At 53.1% G+C, this 22,016-nt stretch overlaps 1 protein-coding gene across 1 annotated transcript in view; it reads right to left on the bottom strand.

Moving 5' to 3' along the window:
* Positions 1–1,543: 1,543 nt before the first annotated feature.
* ANXA2 (annexin A2) overlaps positions 1,544–22,016 on the bottom strand; it is a 41,817-nt gene continuing 21,344 nt past the window's right edge. Inside the window, exons 4-13 of the mRNA XM_056130754.1 lie at positions 18,105–18,199; positions 14,708–14,821; positions 10,410–10,500; positions 9,272–9,351; positions 8,017–8,076; positions 5,894–5,987; positions 5,332–5,427; positions 4,768–4,826; positions 2,984–3,106; positions 1,544–1,839 (exon numbers count right to left, since the gene is read on the bottom strand). Of these exons, the coding sequence (XP_055986729.1) occupies positions 1,780–1,839; positions 2,984–3,106; positions 4,768–4,826; positions 5,332–5,427; positions 5,894–5,987; positions 8,017–8,076; positions 9,272–9,351; positions 10,410–10,500; positions 14,708–14,821; positions 18,105–18,199 (872 nt within the window). The 3' untranslated portion in view covers positions 1,544–1,779. The remainder of the gene's footprint in view (positions 1,840–2,983; positions 3,107–4,767; positions 4,827–5,331; positions 5,428–5,893; positions 5,988–8,016; positions 8,077–9,271; positions 9,352–10,409; positions 10,501–14,707; positions 14,822–18,104; positions 18,200–22,016) is intronic.

The raw sequence follows: 22,016 nt of genomic DNA, 5'->3' as shown, positions 1-22,016 counted from the left end.
TTCTCCCGAGCACCCGTGGGCCCTTGCCTGAATTTCGATGGTCAACAGCAGTTTTCACCCAGGACTCCAGGTTCCCTGCATCCTGCCCCTTCGTCGCCCCACCCCCGCCCCCAGCCACCCTCTTCCATGCATTCCGTGCTGCTGCCATTGGGCCCAAGACCTGTGAGACCCCAGAGTGGGAGTAAGTGCTTGGCTCACACCCGCACCGTCTGAGCAGGAAACGTAGAGGAAGGGTTTGTGGAGCTCCAGATCCTACCCCACATTTTCAGTTTCTTGAGAACTAGGTTTCCGTGGATCCGATTCTTGGACTATAACCACTATGGACAGAGACATGGAAACAGGCACCGCACCCGGGCAGGGTCTATTGAGAAAGGGGGCCAGAGCCGCATGTGGCCCCAGGAGGCTGCAGCCCCCACATCACCTGAGCAACTGTTGACCCCCGTCAAGACAGCATCAGGCCCACGCTGCCAGGCAGAGTGGCCCCAAGAGTCCAAGGAAGCTGGGGGAGCCCCCACCAAGTTTTGAATTAGGGGGCCATGCCCAGTGGTGCTTAGGGGCCACTCCTGGTTCTGTGCTCAGGGCTCCCATGTGGTGTGGCCCCAGACCCCAGGCCCTGCGTGCAAGGACGCTGTGTGTGCTGTAGCTCAGGGAGGCCCACACTCACACTGATTCTCACTCTGTCATTGCCTGCATCACCTATTACTCACCCTTCCTCAGTCTCAGCTGTGGGCAGAGGCCTCTTCCTGCCTATGCATGTCACCCGAGAATTCAGGGAGTGGCCAAAGGACCCCTTCCCTCTATTCCCCAGTGCCCACCTCCTCCGGCTCCCTCTCTGGCTCCCTCTCGGCCTTCACTGGGCCTCAGATACAAGAAAGTTGGAGGCTGGCTCCCGAGCAGAGGCCGAGTCCTCCGGAGGCCAGTCAGAGAACAGTTCTTTACAGAAATCCATTGGCTAAAAGAAGTCTGCTGGGCCTGAGAGATAGCACAGGCTGCCAGCCTAGACTCCTCCCAGTACCCCACAGGGTCCCCCAAGTTCTACCAGAGTAACCCCTGAGCACAGAGCCAGCAGTAGTAAGCCCTGAGCATCACTCAAAAACAAAAATAAGAAAATTGTTTCTTAAACTGAGTCCAGCACCCAGCCTCACTGCTCTGCCCGGTCTGAGGCCACCTCTGATGTTTATTTTCATCTGATTTCTCTGTGGAAATGGGCAGATAAAGGCCCCTCCCCTACAGCTACTCGGACCCCCGGGTGGCACAAACAGCAGCACTTTTTACATCAACCCGTGCTGCCCAGATACAGGAACTGCAAAGCGTGTCCGGTGGCATGGGGCATCTGAGATGTACATAGCATGACTGAAGAAATGAGCTTCCGATTTAGGTGTTCATGTACATTCATTTAAGTGTAAATGGGTGCACTGGGCTAAGGACACCATCAGGGACAGCTCCATTCTGGGACGTCCTCCCTGCCCCTCCGTGAGCACTCCCCACCCAGCTCAGCCCGAGGGCGTGTGACTGTCCAAGCCAGGGGCCCACAGAGGACTCGTTTCCAAAGTAAAAATTCCATTTATTCACCTGTTGACAGTACATAAGAGGCAACGTGTTTCACATCATAGATTTCACTCCCCAGACCATGGGGAGATCAGCTCTGGGGCTACGAGAGAAGCCGGGCAAGGCAGGCGGTGTGGGGGGCAGCTGGGGCGGGCGGGCCAGGCTGCGGGGTTAGCTGCAAGCTGCGTCCTACAGCTGGTAGCTGGGGTAGGCTGCAGGGCGGGGCTGGGCTCAGTCGTCTCCACCGCACAGGTACAGCAGCGCCTTCTGGTAGTCACCCTTGGTGTCTTGCTACAAAGCCAAGGAGAGAAAAGGAGGTTCAGCTCCCGCGGCTGCATTGCCTTGCGTGGGGAGGCCCCAGGGTTGATCCCCAGAGCGACCAGACTAGGACATTTGAAAAGAGATGACAGAGCAAGCCCAGAAGGACAACCCCAAATCGTCACCGGGGTCCCCAGGACGTGACCTAAAAGGTGATTCTCAAGTCACTCTCATTCCACAGGGATGGGGAGATGAGGTGCTGGGGTTCCGGTGGACCAGAGCCTGCCCTGCCCTCACACCCGGCTCTGTCTCCGAGACTCCCCTGCTGAGGACGTAATAGGATTTTGCCACCGTGTTGGTTTCTGTATATTTTTTTGAGAGGGAGAGAAGATTCATCAGGGATTGAACCCTGAGCTTTACATCTATCTATGTCCACTTCGGACCTATAGCCCCAGGCCCTCGTTTGTGCAAACCTCTGATCATGTAGAAAGAAGCTGGTAGTTGGTAAGGGGGGTGGGAGAGACAGATCAATGAGCTGAATGCAGGCTCCGTATGCAGGGGACTCAGGTTCCAGCCCCAGCACATGATTTGAGAGTAACCCTGAGTCATGTCAGATGTGACCGCCCCCCCAAATCCAAACCAAAAAACTTAAAAAAAAAAAGCTAGTGATGGGGCTCAAGCAATAAAACAGTGAGTAAGGTGCTTGCCCACAGGATCCCCTGAGCCCTGCTAGGAGTGGCAGCTGAGGGCAGTCTGGAGGGAGTCTTGAGCACTGCTGGGTGGAGCTCAAAGACCAGAAGAAAAAGACAAAGCTGTTGGAAATGAGGCGGCAGTGACCAAGCATCGCCCTCAACAGGCTCCGTGTCACTGGTCTTCCTTGGACAGAGGGGGGCTCACCCAGGAAAGGGGGGTGCTGAGTGCAGGGAGGACTCAGGGGGCCTGGGGAAACAACCCCCTTCCTGTTCTGGGGCTCAGGGTAAAGAGACAGGAGCCAGGAGGGCTGTGGGCAGCGGATAGGGGCCAAGCCCCTTCCAGGGAACTTTCTAGAAACAGAGCTGGAACCCAGTGTGAGTCTGGGCTGAGCTTTCCCTGGGTGTCAGCAAGTCCTGAGGAAAGGGGAGATGCACACCAGGAAGCCCCAAGCCCCTGAGCCCAGGGTGCATCTGCTCCAGCGTACCTGGATGTAGTAGTACAGGGACTTGCCGTACTTCTTCTTGAACTCAGACCTGATCTTCAGCATGTCCACCTCACTCCGGGATACCATGATGCGGATCAGCACCTTGTCGCGCGTGCCCTTGCCCTGAAACACCAGAGAACGTTCCAGACAACCGTGGGGGAATGTGGCTTATGCCTGCTGATTATTCAGAATTAAACACAGGGCCCGAGGGAGGATGTCAGGGAAGGCACTGGCCTGGCATGTGTCCAACTTGGTGCAAAGAACCTAGCAACACAAAGGGTCCCCTAAGCACTGTCCCGCGGTCACTCCTATGCAACAGTGCTAGGAATGGCCCCTGAGCATCACTGGGTGTAGCCCCCCAAAAGTAGAAAAACGTTCTTGCTAATAATAACAAATAAAAATATTCATCAAAAATAATTAAAAATGTTTCATTTCATATTTTAATTTGAAAAAAAAAAGACCTGGAAGTTTCCTTGCCCACAGCACCGCTCTGGGGTCTTCATACATTCTGGGGGATTGCAGAGCTAGTCGCGAGTCGACCCCCTTAACAAACTGAATTATGGTGGACCAGGGACCTAGCTCAGGGGGTAGGGCATGAGACTGGCATGCTGCTGACCTGGGTTCACTCCTGGCACCACATATGGTCCCCCCACCTTGCCAGAAGTGATCCCTGAGCACAGAGCCAGAGTAAGCCCTGAGCACCGCCAGGTGTGACCCCCAATAAACCACACTGAGCCGTGGGACCAGAGAAATGCTCGAAGGGCCAGAGCACAGGCTCTGCCTGCAAGAGGTCCAGGTTTGATGCCCAGTACCAGGTTCCTTCCAACTTCTTAGCATGGAGAAAAAAAAAAAAAGAAAGAAAGAAAGAATCAGGTCTCCTGGGAAGTGCACAGCCCCCAGGATGAGTCTGCAGAAACGTCAACTCTGCATCGGATCACACAGACCCAGGTCAGAAGAGTGTGAGTTGAGGTCTGAAGGGAGATGATCCAGGGCTCAGAGCGCAGCCCCCAGTGCTCCTGCACCACCCACCACCCACCCCTGGCTTCCTGCCATTGTTCTGAGTGTGTGCACGTAAGAGGACAGGGAACAGAGGCAGGACAGGAGAGACAGGAAGGACGGGAGGAATCCAGGGAGGAAGTGGGAGCAGAAACCACCAGGTTCTGCTGAGACATGGAAAACAGGTTGGGATGGTGGGAAGGAGCATCGCAGGGTCGGGCCAGGGACTCCATAAGCCCAAGCAAATGAGCCTTTCTGAGTGGCGGTTTTCTCATCTGCCGAGAACATGGCAGGTGGCACCGGCTCCACAGGGCTCCAGCTAATGGACTCCATGTAAAATGGGTGGGGGTGGGTGGGTGGGTGGATGGGTGGGGACCCTGAGATGGTGGTGGTGGTGGAGGCTGGGGAGGGGCTGTGGGGACAAACTGTACAGAGGCGACCCCAATCACGAGCCGTGTTCCAGTCACGAGCCCCAAATAGAGCTGAACAAACAGATGCAAGTCGATAAGTAGCACATCTAGCTGATGGCACAGTGTCACTGCTGCCTCTCATCTCTCTGGGGACTCGGGAGTAGCAGCTGGAATCACGTGACAGCCATCTGGCTCTTTCTCCCTCCCCCTCACAGCAGGGAAAGGAAGAGAGGGCAGACTTGGGGTCTTCTCAAACTGCCAGACCCCACAGCCAGCCAGCGCAACGGAACCCTCCTCCAAAGGGCCTTTCATCCACGCCTGGGAAAGGGTGCTTAGCTCAGGAGCAGGAGAGGAAAGGGCCTCCCCAGCAGGGCTCACCTTCATGGAGTCATACAGGCGGTCAGCGAAGTACAGGGGCTTGTTCTGGATGCACTGGACTGTGAGGAGAAGGAGGGGGTCTGAGGCTGAGCCGATCCCCTCCCGCCCACAGAGTGGGTGAGACCCCCAAGCCCAGCCACAGAGCAGAGGATGGGAATGGGCTGCAACGTGAGGGGCTCAATGAGAAACCGGGTCCCCATAATGAGCAGTTTCCAAGGTCTATGACGCCCCTCCCCCCCCCCTCCCCCCAAAACATGCAGCCCCCAGGAGCTCCCCACAAATGCCCAATCCCCTGGTCTTCCCTGAAACGCACCTCTCTGGTGTCCCTCCCCACATGCCCAGCACCCATGCCCTGTCCCTGGCCCCCCCACAGAGCGCAAGCTTTGCTCCTGCTGCTGACACTGCAATTCTCTCCTGCAGCTGTGTAAGCCCCACTGTGGCTCCTGGTCTCAAATGCCTACAGTGCAGGTGCTGACCCAGCGCTCTCGTCTTGAAGCACCGGCCAGTTACCAGGGTGATGGCCCAGGATCTGGGCTTCATGGGGGACAGGCCACCCTTACTCACCCAAGTTCAGGAAAGCATTTTCCAGGTCCCCCTTGACTTCCTTCTTGATGCTCTCCTCCATGTCATAAGGGCTGTAGCTCCTGTACCTTTCGAACACTGGGGAGAAGCCACACAGAGTTACTATCCCAGGGCTCAGCAAGAACCACCAGTGACACTGCAGGCAGCCACTGAGATTTTGTAAACAAATGTGTGTGGAGAGGGAAAGGGTGTGTGGACCACAGCATCCTAGGCAAACCAGGGTGGTCCCCGGGGACCCTGAGTGCCACTGCCCCATGTGACTAGCATGGCTGGGCCAGGGAGCTGGACCACCTCCATCCCCCACTGCGTCTGGAAGCCGTGAGGTTGGGAAGGGCACCCATTGGGTGAGACATAGGGTATTCAGGAAGGAGGAGGCAGACAGACAAAGCAACAAAAACATCAGAAACCCGAAGGGGAGAGAGGGGAGTCAGGTAAGGCAACATCTGTGTGCTGAGAGGCAGTGAACTTTGTCCTGGCACTGCAGAGCCCCAACTCCCAACCCCCACCACTGAGAGGGATAGACCCCCACTGGCCCAGCACCCACCTTTCTGGAGGTGGCACACGCTCCGCTCGGTCATGATGCTGATCCACTTGGGGACGTCAGTTCCCTTCCTCTTCACTCCTGCGTCATACAGATCCTACACACAGAAGGAGAGTAAGTGCAACACCCAACCAGCACCCATCTAGCCCTGAGACCTACTCTCTCAGGGGGCTGAGGGGGGACCCTACATCTGGCTGTGTTTGGGGCTTAACTCATGGGCCACTCAGGGGAACGCATGTGGTGCCGAGGGTTGAAGCCGGGCTGGCCACATGAGAGGCAAGTGCCTTACCCCTGTGCAGAGACGTCAACACTGAGACACCACAGAGAAGGGAGAGCCACAGTGCTTGACTGTGAGGATGAGACGCCTCCTGTGTCCTGTTTTTACTGGGCCACACCAGTGGCACTCAGGACTTACTCCTGCTAAGAGATCACTCCCGGTGAGAGCCAGGACCATGAGATGCCAGGGATAGAACCTGGCCAGCCGCATACAAGGCAAGTGTTCTATCTGCTGGACTATCACTCCACTGTCCTCCCCCTCATTCCATTTACTTTTTTTGCAAAAAATCAGAAACAACCACTACTAGAAGTTTTCATGTGTGTGCGTGTGTGCAGACACACACACACACATATATATGTATACACAAACACAGTAACAATTGTCACAATGGAGATGTTACTGGGACCGCTCAAGCAAATCAATGATCAACGGGAGGACAGTGAGAGTGATATAAGATAGATATATATATATATATATATATACTATATATATATATATATATATATAATTGTGCAATGCATTAAAAACAAAAAAGCAGGGCACCTGGGCCAAAGCCATGGTGGGGGAAGGCTCTTGCCTTGCATGAGTCCAACCTAGATTCCATCCCAGCACTGCCTAGGTTCCCTAAGGCCCTGAGCACAGAGAAGGAATAAGCTTTGAGCATTGTGCTCGGCCCATTGGGCTTAGTTTTATTAGAATGCTCATTTTATTAAAACTTTTAAATTGCCAATAATTTAAAAACAGTGCAGCGACTTCAGTGGCAGGGTTCCATGACTCAGTAGCCACAGCACGTGCTAACGGGTGGGCTGGAAACAGTGATCTGCTGACCCCACAGGTCGGGTGCTCACAGCTGAGCTCCGTGGAGACTTGGGATAAAGGGCCCGTTCAACCTAGCTCCAGTCTCCAGGAAATCGAGGGGCCACAGGATGGAGACATTAAAAAGGCAGAGACTGGCACTCTCGGAGACCCGCAGCCGGGGAGCTGTGTCACGCCCCCATGCTCGTCCCTCCTACTGCAGCCCTGTGGGATCTCAGGGGAAACGCACATACAGTGAAGCCATGGTGACCCGAGACAGCTGGCCTCAGCTCTGAGGAAGTGCTTGGGTGAGGCAACAGCCTCTCTCTCTCTCTCCTTGCCCTCTTGGCTCACAGAGCCTGGCCAGTGGCGACCAGTGCGCCCTACCTGTCCCCACCCACAGACAAAAATCAGGCACCCCAGTGACCCCCAAAGGGTCAACAGCAATGCAGATCCTGCCCCTGGCACCAACACCTGTGAGGGATGGGGTACCCCGACCCCCGACCCCTCAGTTTCAGAGGTGGCGCCCTCCAGTACTGCCAGCTCAGTCTACGGAGTGAGTGGAGGTGCGGGGTGCAGTCCTGGGACAGGTCCCCACAGGTCCTGCCTCCCCTATGCCTTCTCTCCTGGATCCAGCCCACAGGAGTAGCCCAAGGTGCTGCAAGGAGGACCCCAAGGCACCCTGGAGAGGCCAGAGTGGGGCCCAGAGGCCCAACCGATGGACACAGCCCCTGTACCCAGTCTGGCCCACACATGTCTGTGGGCTTGTCAACAGCTGGTCCTCAAGTTCCCCAGGACCCTGAGGAGGAATGCTGGTGGGGTGGGGAGCTCAATGGGCAGAGCAAAGACTTCGCATGCAGGAGACCCTGGCTGAATTCCAACACGGCATGGTCCCCAAGCACCTGCAGGAACCACCCGCGAGCAGTGCCCAGGAGGAGTCCCGGAGCACAGGCACAAAGGAAAAAGAAAGGCCTGAGGTTTTAGGCATGAAGTCTGCAGGTCACTGGTCACCCAGGGTAGTGACCACAGAGTCCACATGGGGCCCCGCACTTACCCGTGCATCCTGGTCAATGAGCTCATAGTCGATGACAGAGCCATCCTCTGCTCTCCTGCCCTGGGGGGAGAGATTCAAGACACAAAATTTACTTCTTCATATATTAAAAAGCTCTCGCTCTCTCTCTCTCTCTCTTCTCTCTCTCTCTCTCTCTCTCTCTCTCTCTCCTCTAAGTCCTTGTTTGAATTTGCTGAAGAAATAACTGCTTACATTTCTTCTCTCTGAAGCCAAGATAAGACCCAGGGTTGGTACAACAGCTGTTAACGGGGGGGCTGAACACCCGCTGTTGTCACCCCTCTTCACTGAAACGTGAGCTAAATAAGTATCTTGTAGAACATCCCCCTGGTCTCAAAGAAGCAAATCCTGTTCGGCTTTCTTCTCCAAACCAGAAACAAGCATGGACCGGATGCAAACAGCACAGTAGACCTGAGTGCTCCGGGAAGGCAGGGAATGCAAAGAGAGGAGAAAGCTGAGAGCTGTCCACAGTGACCGTGGCCCGGGACCAAGGAGGAGGTGCTGGAAGAAGAGGTGAGAGGCTGAGGGTGGACATGCAGCCCCCGCTGACATGGGACAGGACCTGAGCAGGGACTCGGGAAGGAATCCAGTGGGGAAGGCGAAGGGAGGGCAGAGGGACCAGGCACAGTGGGCTTTGAGGGTGGTAAAAGTTCAGGTTCTATTTCAGAAGTTAGTTTTGTTCAGGGGAGTGAAAGGCCGTGTGGTCTGCAGACAAGGACAAGAGGCAGCAGCTGAGGCTGAGGGAAGCCCGGCTCACTTCCCGCCCCTGGGGTGGAGACACTCAGCCGGGTACCATCAAACCCAGAAGGGAAGGTGCCTCTGCTCTGCACTGACGAGTGAACACTGGGAAATAAGCCCCGCCCCCCCCCCCCCCCCCCCCCCCCCCCGCTTCCCAGGCACTGAGTAATGCTGGCATACTGCCGTGTAAGCAGCTGGGGAAGAAGCAAGAAGGATTTATTTCCCTCTAAGTCCTCAGAGTCCCTAGAGAAGGGTCGAGCATCTTCCCAGCTTGCACAGCAATGGCCAGGACATAAACCTGCCCAGGGTCTCAGAGCCGCCGACCCCCTCCAGCCTCCAAGGCCCCGATCCCACATTGCTCCTTGTCAGTGCAGAGGCACCGTGGGAAATACAGCTGGAATTTCTGAAGCTGACATGGAGGATGGGCTGAGCTCATGCCCAAGTACAGAACAGGGGGCAGGGGGCATGCCTGGGAGAAAGAGGGAAACAGGCTGGCACCAACCTTGGCGAGAGCCACCATCAGCTTGCGGAAGTCACCGGAAGTGTCGGAGACAATGTCCTTCTCCAGATCCGTCTTGTACACTGGAAAACAGCACAGCTGGCTGTGAGGGGGTCCCGCCCTACCCAGAGCCCACCTGGAACCCACCTGGCCCCCCAAGGCTCTGACCAGCAGAGAACAGCTGGGGGCAGCCCAGATAAGTCACCTCAAGGAGAGCAAACCCTCCGGAATATTTCACCCTTGCCGCATCTGAGCTAGTTTGATGGCAACAAGGGTGAAGGTGGGCCGCAGGGACGCACTCTCACAGCTGGGGGCTGTTCTCGACCCTCCCTTCGTGGCTCTGCGCTCTTCGGGGCACCGGCACGTGGTTCTGCACCACCACATGCCCACATCATCCTGCTGTTTACCCAGACAGAAAACTCACAGAGGAAGACTAGTAAGAGTTAAATAGGACTTTGGAAACAACTTGCATTTTGTTGTTGCTACTTGCATCTAGGCCTGAATGTAATTAATCCTAGATAGACAGATAAGCTGCCACAGTGTAAGCACAGCCACTGATAGGACCCGGCACAAATACTTTCAGAGCACAGCTCCATGGCCCAGAGCCGGGAGTCCCTTCAGGAGAGATGGTACACCCAACCAGTGGGTCCAGCCGGTTCTGTTCAGATCACTGCTGTTGGCTCGCGTCACCAGTGGCTCACACTTGGCTGTGGGTTAGTTAACACATATTGCAATTCTGGCATCAACGTGTTAAAAATTTTGTTGTTTGGGGACACGGAGATAGTACATCAGGTAAGGCACTTGCCTTGCACACGGCTGACCTGGGTTTGATTCCCAGCATCCCGTATGGTCCCCTGAGCACCCCTAGAAATGATCCCTGAGCTCAGAGTCAGGAGTAATCCTGGAGCACTTCCAAATGGGTCCCAAAATCAAAAGCAAAAACAATTTGTTACTGTTTTCTCTCCTTTCCTTCCTTGTCTATTCTTTTGTAGATGTTCTAATGGACACAATACCCAGCAACCCAGACAAAAGGAGGTGGAGGAGAAGGATGAGGGCTGGACCACAGCAAACCCACGCCCCAGCCCCACGCCAGTGTCTCTGCCCACAGTGAGCAGTCAGCCACAGCCCCGGGAGCACTCACTCTCCCTGTAGACTCTGTTGATTTCCTGTAGCTCCTGGTTGGTTCTGGAACAGATGATCTCAATGAGAGAATCCTCGTCGGTCCCCAGGCCCTGTAACAGGCAGCAGAGACATCAGCTGTGAATGTGGTCCTGGTGATCCTCAGGCTTCTCTCTGCCCTTGAGCACAGGGCAGAGAGTAAGCTGTGCTTTGAGAGCACTGGGGAGCTGTACTGGGCGCAAACACAAAGTAGCTGGAGCCGCACTGGTTCCCACACACAGTAGCTGGAGACGCACTGCCTCCCCGCCCCCCCCCCCCCCACACACACACACAGTAGCTGAAGGCAAAATGGGCCTGGGAGACAAAGTAGCTGGAGCCACACTGGGCCCAGACACACAGTAGCTAGAGATGTACTGGGCCCAGACACACAGTAGCTGGAGGCTCATTGGGCCACGGAGATTTTCTGTTGCTCTGAAAGATTCCATTTTAGAACTTTATATGACTGAAACCCAATCATGAACAACTTTGTAACTGTGTATCTTTATTGTGATTCAATAAAAAAAATTGAGAGAGAGAGAGAGAGAGAGAGAGAGAGAGAGAGAGAATAAGAAGGAGGAGGAGGAGGAGGAGGAGGAGGACAGTGCTTTCATGGCTGGAGAGAAGACAGTGGTCAAGTTCCATTCTCGCAGCACTTGGTCCCCCGAGTTCCTCCTGGGGGGGCCCGGACACCCCCTGCACTGCTGCGGTGACCCCTTTAGGAGCAGCACTGCACCCTCCAACCCTTGCATGGAACCACCAGGACCTTCTGAACACAAACTGGGAGCCCCCTATAAACAAAGAAATTCTTCACTCTGAATACACACTTGTAAGGGATTCTTCTGAACTACTACTTAGACTCAAGGAGACCATCGTGGCAGAGCAGAGGGACAAGGAGGTGGGTTTCAGAGTAGCCCCTTCCGCTTCCTGCAAAGCATCCATTATTTTAGTACACAGAAAATATTGTCCTTCGTGAAACAATTCTGCTGAGACTAAGCACAGGTTTATAGCAGGAGGTTCCAGGTTCCATCTCCAGAACACCCAACCCAGAGTACCCTCAAACACAGCCAGGTGCAACTCCCACACAAACAAACCAAATCCACCTCTGCTTGGAATTTTATATGGGGGACAGGCCTGACTGGGCCCACACCTGGCGGTGTGCAGGAGCTGTGTGTTTCTGCTGCTGCCTGGGGTGGGGTCATTTGGTGCCAGCATTCAAACCTGGGTCAGCCACATGCAGGGCAAGTGTTTTAACTCTTGGACTATCTCTCTGGTTCAGTATTCTAAAATAAAGGAATATTAAATGTTGTCATTTACAGCTAGTATCTTGAGTTGAGAGTAAGACTTTTTATCAGAGGAAGGTAAAGGTAAGAGGGAAAAAATTAGTTTGATGTCTCTGTAGTGTGAAAGTGGGTTACCGTTAAAGATATCATTTTATACATCAGTTTTTTTGTTTAAGGATTCTTTGGTCAGTTTAGAAAAGCAAAAGGAAATAACAAAGGACCAAGTAATCCAGACTCCAATGCTCTCTTAAGAAATAATAATTTGATGGGTGACATATTCAGATTTAATAAATACACTTTGAGTGTGCCAGATTGCTTGAAAGGATTCCCTGAAACATGTATTTCAAAGTGGGGTTCATGATCAAAGTCCAGATTTAATGATCGGGCTTCTCTAATACTTGTCTCCCAATATGGCAAAACCACTTTGAACTGAGCAGAATTACAACTGTTAAAAATGTAAATCAATTAGAAGGTGTTAATACAATCAGAAACTTACTTATCCACATGAAAAGTGTGTCTGCTATTAATTAAACTTATTAGAGTTTATATGTCTTTGAAAAGGCGACTTGAGTAATACAAGCTAAGCCTCGGGTTAATGGCTAATTTTGAATTTCATTCTTAATCTAATCTATGAACTAATGCCTCTTCCAGAGTTTTTAATCATGGTTTGTAGAGGTTCTGAGGAAGCCAAATGTCTTCCCTTTGAGCAGAGTTTCTATCTAGACATTGAATACAAATGTTAGGGACTGACTATCAAGATGTTTAAATATTTTAAGGGAAAAATTTTTCCACTTGAAAGGTAGAAATACAAGGTCCACGGAGAGAGTGGAGCAGATAGGGTGCTTGTCTTACATGAGGCAGACCTGGGTTTGATTCCTGGCACCCGGTTTCTGCCAGGAGCGATCCCTGAACACAGAGCCAGGAGACAGCCAGGAGTCACCACAGCAAAGAGACAAATTAGCAAAATAGAGAAATCTAGTCTAGAAAACACTCCTGTGCTAGAAGAAATGCTGCACCCTAACGTGGCTGCGACGTCGGAGAGGCAATTCTCTGGCGAGGCTGGGTTTCTTCATCACACACACCCTGTGTCGATACCTGAGGGTTCTCTCGATGTCTTTATCTCCATGTTGAGAGGCGACCTTGGCAGGTCCTAGAACTGGGCCCAGCTTTCACAGACTGGCCACAATTCCACAATTTTCATCACAGGGACAACTTCTTGAGTAGCACACGGAAGCTACTGCCCTCGGTATCGCCAGGGGCCAAAAACACGTCCTCTCTCAGGGACAGTTCAGCTGGTGTCACTTTCATGAGTTTCAGAAGGATCCTGGCCTGGGATGACTAATGGAAATACTGGCACCCGCACAAAGGCTGAGCTGGGAAAGCTCCTGTCACTGGGTCCAATTATAGCGAAAACCGCACGGCAGTGACAACTCAGATGGGCCCACTTCAAGCTCCTAATACTTAGTGATAGATCCCAGGAAAGTCACAACTAAACAGATTCTTGACAGAAAATAAGATACGCTGACAGGAAGCCATGAGAGTCAGAAGGAAAGTTCTGGAGAAGAGAAGCTGGCTCCTGTGTGAGTTCAAGGGACAGTCCCAGACTGGTCTCCAGGCAGAATCATTCCTTCCATCAGGCAGAATCATTAAGTGGTGCTGACATCTGAGCGTTCTTTAATGGGGCCGTCCCCGCATACTTGCCTGGTTCGGAAAACCAGAACAAGGTCACACAACACAGAACCGGGGAGGGGGTGGGGGAGGAAGAAAAAGATTTCACAATCAATCTTTGAGCAGCCCCCCCAAGTTCAGGCCCCAAGATGCCTGCGCTGGGCACCTGCCCCTCCACCTCAGAGCTCTGTGGGAGAGTGGACAGCGTAAGGCGTGTCCCAGGCCAGGGCTCAGTGGCAGGCTCACGACTGTGTCTCCTTATGACTGGGGCACAAAGCATGGCAGAAAACGCACACGGGGGCTGGAGCGAGGATTCAGCAGGAAGGGCGCTTGTCTTGCACACGGCTGACCCGGATTCTATCCCCGGCATTCCATATGGTCCCACCTGCACCGCCAGGAGTAATTCCTGAGTACAGAGCCAGGAGTAACCCCTGAGCATCACCATGTGTGGAAGAATGGAGGGAGGGATGGGAGGGAGGGAGGGAGGAAGGAAGGAAGGAAGGAAGGAAGGAAGGAAGGAAGGAAGGAAGGAAGGAAGGAAGAAGGAAGGAAGGCACATGTGGATTTGCAATTAAAAATCTGAGAAAACAGCGCTAGCCCTCCAGCCGAGGCGTTCCCCAGTTGCACCAGCAGAGGGCAGTGTCTGACTAGTCAAAGGACGGCCAGCTCACCCATTCGTGGGGACAGGCGCTCAAGTTTCTGCCTTGAGCTTTCATATACACACTTGTTACAGGTAGACACAAAACCCTGGAGGGGCGCTCCAACCTGGAAATTTGATGGTTTGGTTTCTAATGGCCTTGCTCAAAATAATTGCCAAAAATCCCAAAGAGCTAGCATATGCCGCGATGCACTGCCCAGAGCCGGGCACCCATGGGTACTTACACACCCCTTTGAAAGCAAGGTGACCGTCAGTTTATTCCTCGAACCCAAATTAGATACTGCCAAGGTCAGAGGGAGAAACAGCCAAGAGAGCAAGAGCAGAACTTTGAAGCTTCACCTCACAAAAGCTCTGAGTTTCACTTCTGCCTTAATATCCCAACCAATCTTTTCTAAGGAGGAAGTGTAATCAAGGAAGTCGTTTTTTCCCAAATGGTATTCCAATTGCCCAGGTGCCAAGCAGCTGGTAACTGACTTCTCAGCATCATGAAATTTCTTTACAGTCTTTAAAAAAAAAAAGTAATTGAAATATTTTTGGTATAAATCCTGAGACAGTTCATTCCAAAAAAAAAAAAGTTCTAAATGAGAATTCAACGAAACTGAAAATCACCTAATTACACTCAGAAGACTGTAATTCCCCAATATTAATGGCAGATCTGACAGAGACTGTGTTTACCTTCATGGATGCCTTCAGCTCGGAAGCATCATACTGAGCAGGTGTCTTCAATAGGCCCAAAATCACGGTTTCCAGGTGGCCGGACAAGGCTGACTTCAGCGCGGAAGGAAGTTCCTTCAGGAAAAGAAGGGGTGGATGTGGGTGAGGAGCCCCAGCTCACGTTCAGCCTGTGGGAGGCCAGAGTCCGACGGGGAATCTGGAGAGCGGGTCTGAGCGGCCCACTGCCCCGCCGGCAGAAGCCAAGGCACCGCTCAGCAAAATCATCCAAGCCACCCTCACCGGTTCCCAGGCTCCCTGACCAGTGGGGGGATAGGATTCCTTGGGAGAGGGGGGCTTTGCGAGTGAAGGAAGTGTCCTTCCACTCTCAAGAGTGACAGCAGCTCGTAGGAGGCAGGCGTGTTCCCGGGGCTGGGCCCTGCAGAGCGAGACAAGGTGGCTTTGCTACTACCCAAGCCGTCCTCTGTGACGTGACCCCGCTTGGGCTGGGAGAGTCGGGCGGCTGCTGGGAGTTACCAGAAGGAACCAGAACCCCACTGTGGCTGGAAGGTTCACGAAGCATTCCTCGGGAAAACACCTGTTCTAACACCGTGTGTACTGGTCAGACCGAACCGGATGGGCTGTGAGCAAGGATGAGGGCTGACGACCTCCGCCATCTCTGCCTCTGACCCCTGCTCTCTACTTCTCTTTTGCTCGGTTTGGGTCTGGGCAGGGTGGTTCTCAGAGGCCTACCCTGCCCCGTGCTCAGGGGTCATTCCCCAGCAGTGGTCAGGCCAGGGGACATGCAGGGCCTGGGAGACCCAGGGCCGCCTGCGTGCAAGGCCTGAGCCCTCCCCAACTCACACACAGATTTCAAGCAAGAGGGTAGAGCCAAGCCCGGGAACGTGGCAGGAAAATGTGACCCACTCTGGCTTTTGTCCACGATTCCTCAGGAATTCAGCATACTGTAAATGATGACACGGGGAGGACGGCCTCCCTGGAACCATCTCCTCCTTTTCCTTCCACGTTTCCCCTCCCCACCACCTCTTGCTTTGGCCCCACATCCTGGGTACCATCCAGCCCACCAGAGCCGGGGCAGGAACAGGAGGGCAAGGAAGCTGGTTCAGAGAGAAGCTTCCCAGAGCTTCCAGAAGAACCACCTAGTTGCCCCTCCTGCATTCCAAGTGGCTGGAGTAGCAGCTTTTCCCCAGTCACACTGCGATTCTCCAGCGTGGGACACTGAGATGCAGCCTGCCCAGGGCACCCTCCGCCCTTGGCTCAACTGCACAGAACATTCAGCCCCTGCTGACGTCTGCATCTGCCATGACCTTCCTGGGGGCCCAGTGTCCCACGGCATGCCCGCACCAGGACACATAGGAAGGGGGTACAGACCCCTCTGTTCCGGCTCCCTCCACGCCCATCAGCTCTGCCCCTGCTCTAGTTCTGTGGCTACATCTTCTGCAGCCAGTTCTCTCTCTCTCTCTCTCTCTCTCTCTCTCTCTCCCTCTCTCTCTCTCTCTCTCTCTCTCTCTCTCTCTTGAAAATATCGTATCAGAAACCTCTTGCAGGAAGAAAGAGTTCAAGGCACTGGAGCTCAGACCTTGCAAGCAGGAGGCCTCGGGCATTAAGTCCCCACAACTCATGGTCCCTGGGGCACCAGCAGGTATGCCCAAAAGGAAAAAAACAAAACAAAACAAAGCCAGAAGAGAAAGAAATGATTACGCTCAGAGAGAGCTGATATCAGACAGTAGATGTGCCTTTCTGGAAAGTTGCCAGTGTTTGGGCCAGGGTCACAGGACAGCACCTCACAATGATTGCCCTACACCTGTCAACCTGGGCTTGATGCCCAGGGTCCCACATGTCCCCTGTGCCCCACCAGGAATGGTGCTTGAGCACAAAGCCAGGATTAGGCTCCAAGCACCATCAGGCTTGTCCTGAACCAAACAAACAAACAAAAAAAACCCCACGACGTCCATGCTTGGCCCTGGGCACGGGAGACAATGAGTCCACAGCAATCAACCTCTGCTGAACCCTGAGAGCCCTGAGACTCTGACCCCATCGAGATCTGGGGGAACTCCCCTAAATGCGGGATGGGGGCATCTGTGAAGTCCGAAACGAAGGCACAAGTATTGTGTTTTGAGCACACGAGGGGCACAAGGTCAGCGTGTTCTCAGTCAGGGGCAGAGGAGGGGGCAACGCAGTCCCTGGGGCCTTGCTGAGGGGACAGACACCCAGCATCTGCTGGAGAAAACCATGGTGTGCCCGAGTGAGGCGGCCACTCTTTCCTCTCTGACGCCTGCCCGCTGTTTCCAGAGGAGGCAGAGGAGGGGCAACAGCAGGAGTGTGTCTCCCCGGGTCAGTGGCCAGGCCAACCCCGAGGGGCAGAAATGCCCTTTTCCTCGGCCCTCCCAGCTCCCTCCAAAGCTCTAAGTCAAACGGGAGCCGCAGGAAGCACGCTCACCGCGCCGTCCAAGAATAAATCAAATGCTTTTAATAGCAGGAAGTTAAAAATAAAGCAGCCTGTCCTTAAAAATAAAATCTCCCAACACTGCAACATAATAAAAGGTTGAACACGCACTGGGTTGTCCCTTGCTTGCTGCGGACAAGATGCGAGACTGGGGGGGGGGGGATGCATGGAAAATGAAAATAGGGGCGCACGGCACGCTGCAGAGAGCCTGGCAGCTCTGATGAACTAATAAGCTGTTTCATCACCCAGCTCTGGAGGATTCGAGGGTGTATTTTTAAGGATGAGATGAGTGTCACTGAGAGGAGATGAGGTCCCCAAGATGAAGTGAGAAAAGTCGGTTCCAAAGCCTGCAGAAGCCGCACAGGTGAAATGCGCGGAGATGCCCACTCAGCACCCGGCCTGGCACAGAGCAGGCGGCATGCAAACACACCCACCACTGAGGAGGGCCTGATCTGCGCTCAGGATGGTGCCCACTCTGGGCCAGATGAGGGCATGGCTCTAGGCATGAGCTCCACGCACTTTGGGGTCAGGTGGGTGGGGCTGGAAACTCTTGTACAAGGACACAGGTAGAGACTCTCATATACCCCATGTTCAAAAGATGGTGTGGGACCCGAATGATTGTACAGCAGCAACTGCCTTGCACACAGTCGACTTGGGGTTCGATTCCCAACATCCCCTATGGTCCCCCGAGCACCTCCAGGAGTAATTCCTGAGTGCAGAGCCAGGAGAAACCCCTGAGCACTGCTGGGTGTGACCCAAAAAGGAAAAAAAAAAATAAAAGGAAGCTGGTAATAGCCAGAAATCGTAAGAGAAAGGTCCTGGGGCCATGGAGACAGCTCAGTGGTTTGCACTGCACTGCAGCAGGGAGCCTGACTCTACTCCAATACTGCCAGAAATTACCCACCCCCCAAATTCCAACAAGGAAAAATGCCCCCACCCCAACCCTGCTTGTACCTTCTTGGTCCTTCTCTGGTAGGCGAAAGCAATATCCTGTCTCTGCTCGTTGCTGCGGTTGGTCAGGATGTTGACGATGGTGACCTCGTCCACCCCTAGGAAACACAAGTTGCCAAGTTACCAACCATAGCCCAGAGTTTTCCGCACTGTCATTTTCCAAGCAGGAATGCAAGATCTTGGGCCTGGACGCCTTCTTCCTATCAGGGCCTCCACTCATGAGCCCACGTCCCCTCGTCTCCTTCCCCGACAGCCTCAAACCTGAAGCCAAGGGCAGAGAGACAGCGGGTAAGATGCTGCCTTGCATGCGGCTGACCTGGCTCCCATGCTGGCATCCCAAAGAGCCCCGAGCTTCACCTGGTGAGTGAGAGTCAGGAACCAGCTCTGAGCACCACTGGGTGTGCCCCAAGAACCAAAAAAACTTGATAAATAAATAATGAACAAAGAGCTGTTATTTCAGGAAATGACTTTATTCATAAATTGGTTTTTGAAATCCACAGCAGGAGGTATGTTTGTGGGGCTCTGTCAGTCAGACGGAGCTGCCAAGATTTAGGGGCATTTTAAATGAAGGTGCCCAAATTGCCATTTAACTGGGGATTTAATAGACAGTAAATGTGAGCTGAATTAATAGAGACAATTATTTATATTTACTGCCGGATTATGGCTATATAAGCAGCTAGGTATACTTTCTATAATTATAGAAACTGTTTTTGACAAATGAGTTGGATTTAACATGGCAGTTGTACTTTAATAGCATAATTGATTAATACAATCGTACTTACTGAAGGCTAAATTGTTTTTGTAAGGGAAATAAACGTTTCACTGCTTTTAATCTTCAACAGGCCATTTTAATAATCAATTTTATAACTTTATTAAAAAGAGTAAGTGTTTTAATCTAAATTAAATCTAAATTGGGAGTTTTGAAGTGCCACCAAAATATTTTAGTACCTATTTTAATTGGAACATGTGTGTTTACAAAGATAAGCAAGGCTTTCTGGTGTCTGAGGGTTTCCAATTTTATAGCCCTAATATGCCATTTAACTTAGAGCATGCTTTTAAGGATTTGGGAAGTGAAAGGTCTCTCTCCTGACCGAGTAAGGAATGTGGCTCATGAAAAAAGAAAGTCTCTGCTGTGAATGCTAAGGGCTTCCTGGTGAGAGCTGCGCTCAGCTGGCAAGGCCCCAGGTGAGAGCAAGAGGGGCTTGTATGGGGGTTATGGCACTTGCCTGCACATGGCCAACCCAGGTTCAGAGAGAACTGAGAGAGGAGAGAGGCAGGGGCTGTGCACTGGGGCCAGCAGCGCATGTCAGTCTCTCCTGGATGGGATGTGACGGCCCCTCTTCAGCCCCGACTTCCCACTAAGATGCCCTCTGTCCAATGCACAGGCTGAAGCTGAGAAGCCTGGCTGGCTCGCCCACTCTGCCCAGGACTGAGGGTCCCTCGGCCCTCACGACCCTCTCTGGCTCAGCTCCAGGGCCCAGGAAATTGCAGGCAGAAGCCCCAGCTATGTGACTGGAGCATTTAGCTGCTGTCAAAGAACGGCTCCTTTCACTGCAATCCCCAGGGTCTGCCAGACAGCCCAGGAGGGGCAACAGGGCAGTTGCGAGGTGGGTGAACCCATGCCCGTCTGACTCAGGCGGCGAGGGGTTATGCGGTGCTGGGGCTCTGTGTGGGGGGGGGGGGGTCCACCTCTCAGGGAAGCACCTCCCCCTGTACACTCTCTTGAGCCCTCGGAGGACTTTTTAAAACTTCCTTTCAAATCAAACCGATGTTTAGAGGCCTGGCACATGAACTCAAAGGACTAAGGCTCATGTTCTGCATTTGGCAGACCTCAGATGGACACCAGCATCACTGGGTCCCAAGCACCCTGGAGAGACACCCCCCACCCCGCAGCCCCTGGCACTTCTGCATCCCCAGCCCCCAGCCCACCAAGCAAGTAAGAGTTTACTTTAAAGACACAAAATTACCCGGCTGAGGATGGGTGAGATGCAATCAAGTGTTAACATGCGTATAAGTTCCCTGAGTCTGCTATCTCAGGGCAGGGGCTACTGCACCATTTCTGCTCTGGGAACCAGGGGTCCTCAGTGAAGCCAGAGCTCCAGTCAAGCAGCGACCGCCCCACCCCACCCACCCTGAGAGACGCACCGTGGGCCTCAGACCCAGAGGAAACCCTGGGGCAGGGTCCTTCCCACCCTGACACTTCTAAGATTATGGTTTGTTCATATTTTGCCGGTCACACTCAGCAGTGCTTCAGGGCTGACTCCTGACTCAGGAGTCAGTTCTGGCAGGCTCAGGGAACCATATGGGATGCCAGGGATTGAACCCAGGTCAGCTGCATGCAAGGCAAGCGCTCAACCCACTGTACGACCTTTGAAAGCGAGAAACCACTCAGAGGCTAAAGGGGCAGCTGAACCATAGCCTCAGCATCAAGCCCCTTCTCTCTGCTCCTGGGGAGAGAACCACCATGCCCGCCCCCGCCTAACATCGGGCATCCATGGAAAATCCTTTTCTCTGTTGATCATGGCAAGGAACCAAGGACCATTCTCAACAGGACGCTGACTCACAGCCACTCTGACTCTGACAGCACAAAGAAAAGGCCTTTCACTGGCTCAGACAGGGTCAGCCCAGGAGGCTGTGGGCGAGTGGAGAGTCAAGTTGCTGGAATCTCTCCTTATCTCATCAGGAGAAAAGTGCAGGCTTGGCTGCGGGGACGAGGCTTCTCCTGGCCTCTGACCTCAGAAGAAATCACCCGCAGAAAGGCAGCCACGCAGCGAGATGTGAGGCCACAGGGCTGGCACAGATGTGTGGACATGCTTTATCTATTGTAACAGCAGCTCTCCTCTGAGTGCCAGAACTTTCCCGCCAGACATTTGACTGGTCACTTCACAGTTCTATCCTGAAAATCTCAGCACGCTTCCGCAAGGCAGCCATTTCTCTTGATCTCACTGGAGTTCGTGCAAGGTCCATTAAGAAGAGACCAGGTTATGGACCAGCTCCCTGCCCTGGGCCTGCCTACTCACCATCACAGAAAACTTCGCTGGCGTGGAAAATAAGGCAGGTAGAAGAGAATGTGCCTGTCAGTGGGGCTAATGGGCCCATACGCCATTGGGCCCAGGAGCCAGATCTACTGGGCCCCCACTTACAACCAGGATGCAGGTTCAACAGAAAGATGACACTGCAAAGTTTCGGCCTCTAGCCCTGTAGAAATTCATAGTTTTTGCTCCCATTCAGCAACCTTATAGCAACATTCTCTGCTGGGGGCCACCAATACCATCACTCAAACATCTCCTCAAAGTTATCTCAATCAGTTCCATGTCAGACGTGTGTTCAGCCTTCATTCACATGAGTCATATTGTTCCATTTGGAAATGAGACTTTCACGCCTCTATCTGGTTCCTAATAAGAATATGGGACAGAAATGTGTCTAGGGGTGGAGAGAAAGTACAGCAGGGAAGGCACTTGCTTTGTACACATCTGACCACAATTCAATCCTGGCATCCCTTATATTCCCTTGTGCACCATCAGGAGTGAGTCCTGAGTTCAGAGCCAGGAGTAACCCTTGACATTCACCGGGTATGATCCAAAAACAAAGAAAAAAGAAAAAAGAAAGATAAGAAATGTATCTAAATGTCTGCAGAACTGGAATTACTTTGCCATGTGCCCATGCATTTAGGGGTTGGAGAGGTAATACAGGGGCTAAGAAGCTCCCTGTACACACAGCTGATCTGTGTTCCGTCCCACATATGGTCCCCTGAGTCCTTGCCAGGAATGAGCCCTGAGCTTACTCCTGAGAGCATCAGGAGTAAGTCTTGAGCACTGCAGGGCGTGGTCCCAAAACCAAGAAATAAAAAAACAAAGATAAAGAAAGCCCACACTAATTACATCCGCTATAGGTGGGAGATATGGCCGCCCAAGA

This window comes from Sorex fumeus, unplaced genomic scaffold (genome assembly GCF_029834395.1).
Source record: "Sorex fumeus unplaced genomic scaffold, SorFum_2.1 ptg000081l, whole genome shotgun sequence".
NCBI lineage: Eukaryota > Metazoa > Chordata > Mammalia > Eulipotyphla > Soricidae > Sorex > Sorex fumeus.
This window is presented reverse-complemented; position numbering and strand designations above follow the sequence as displayed.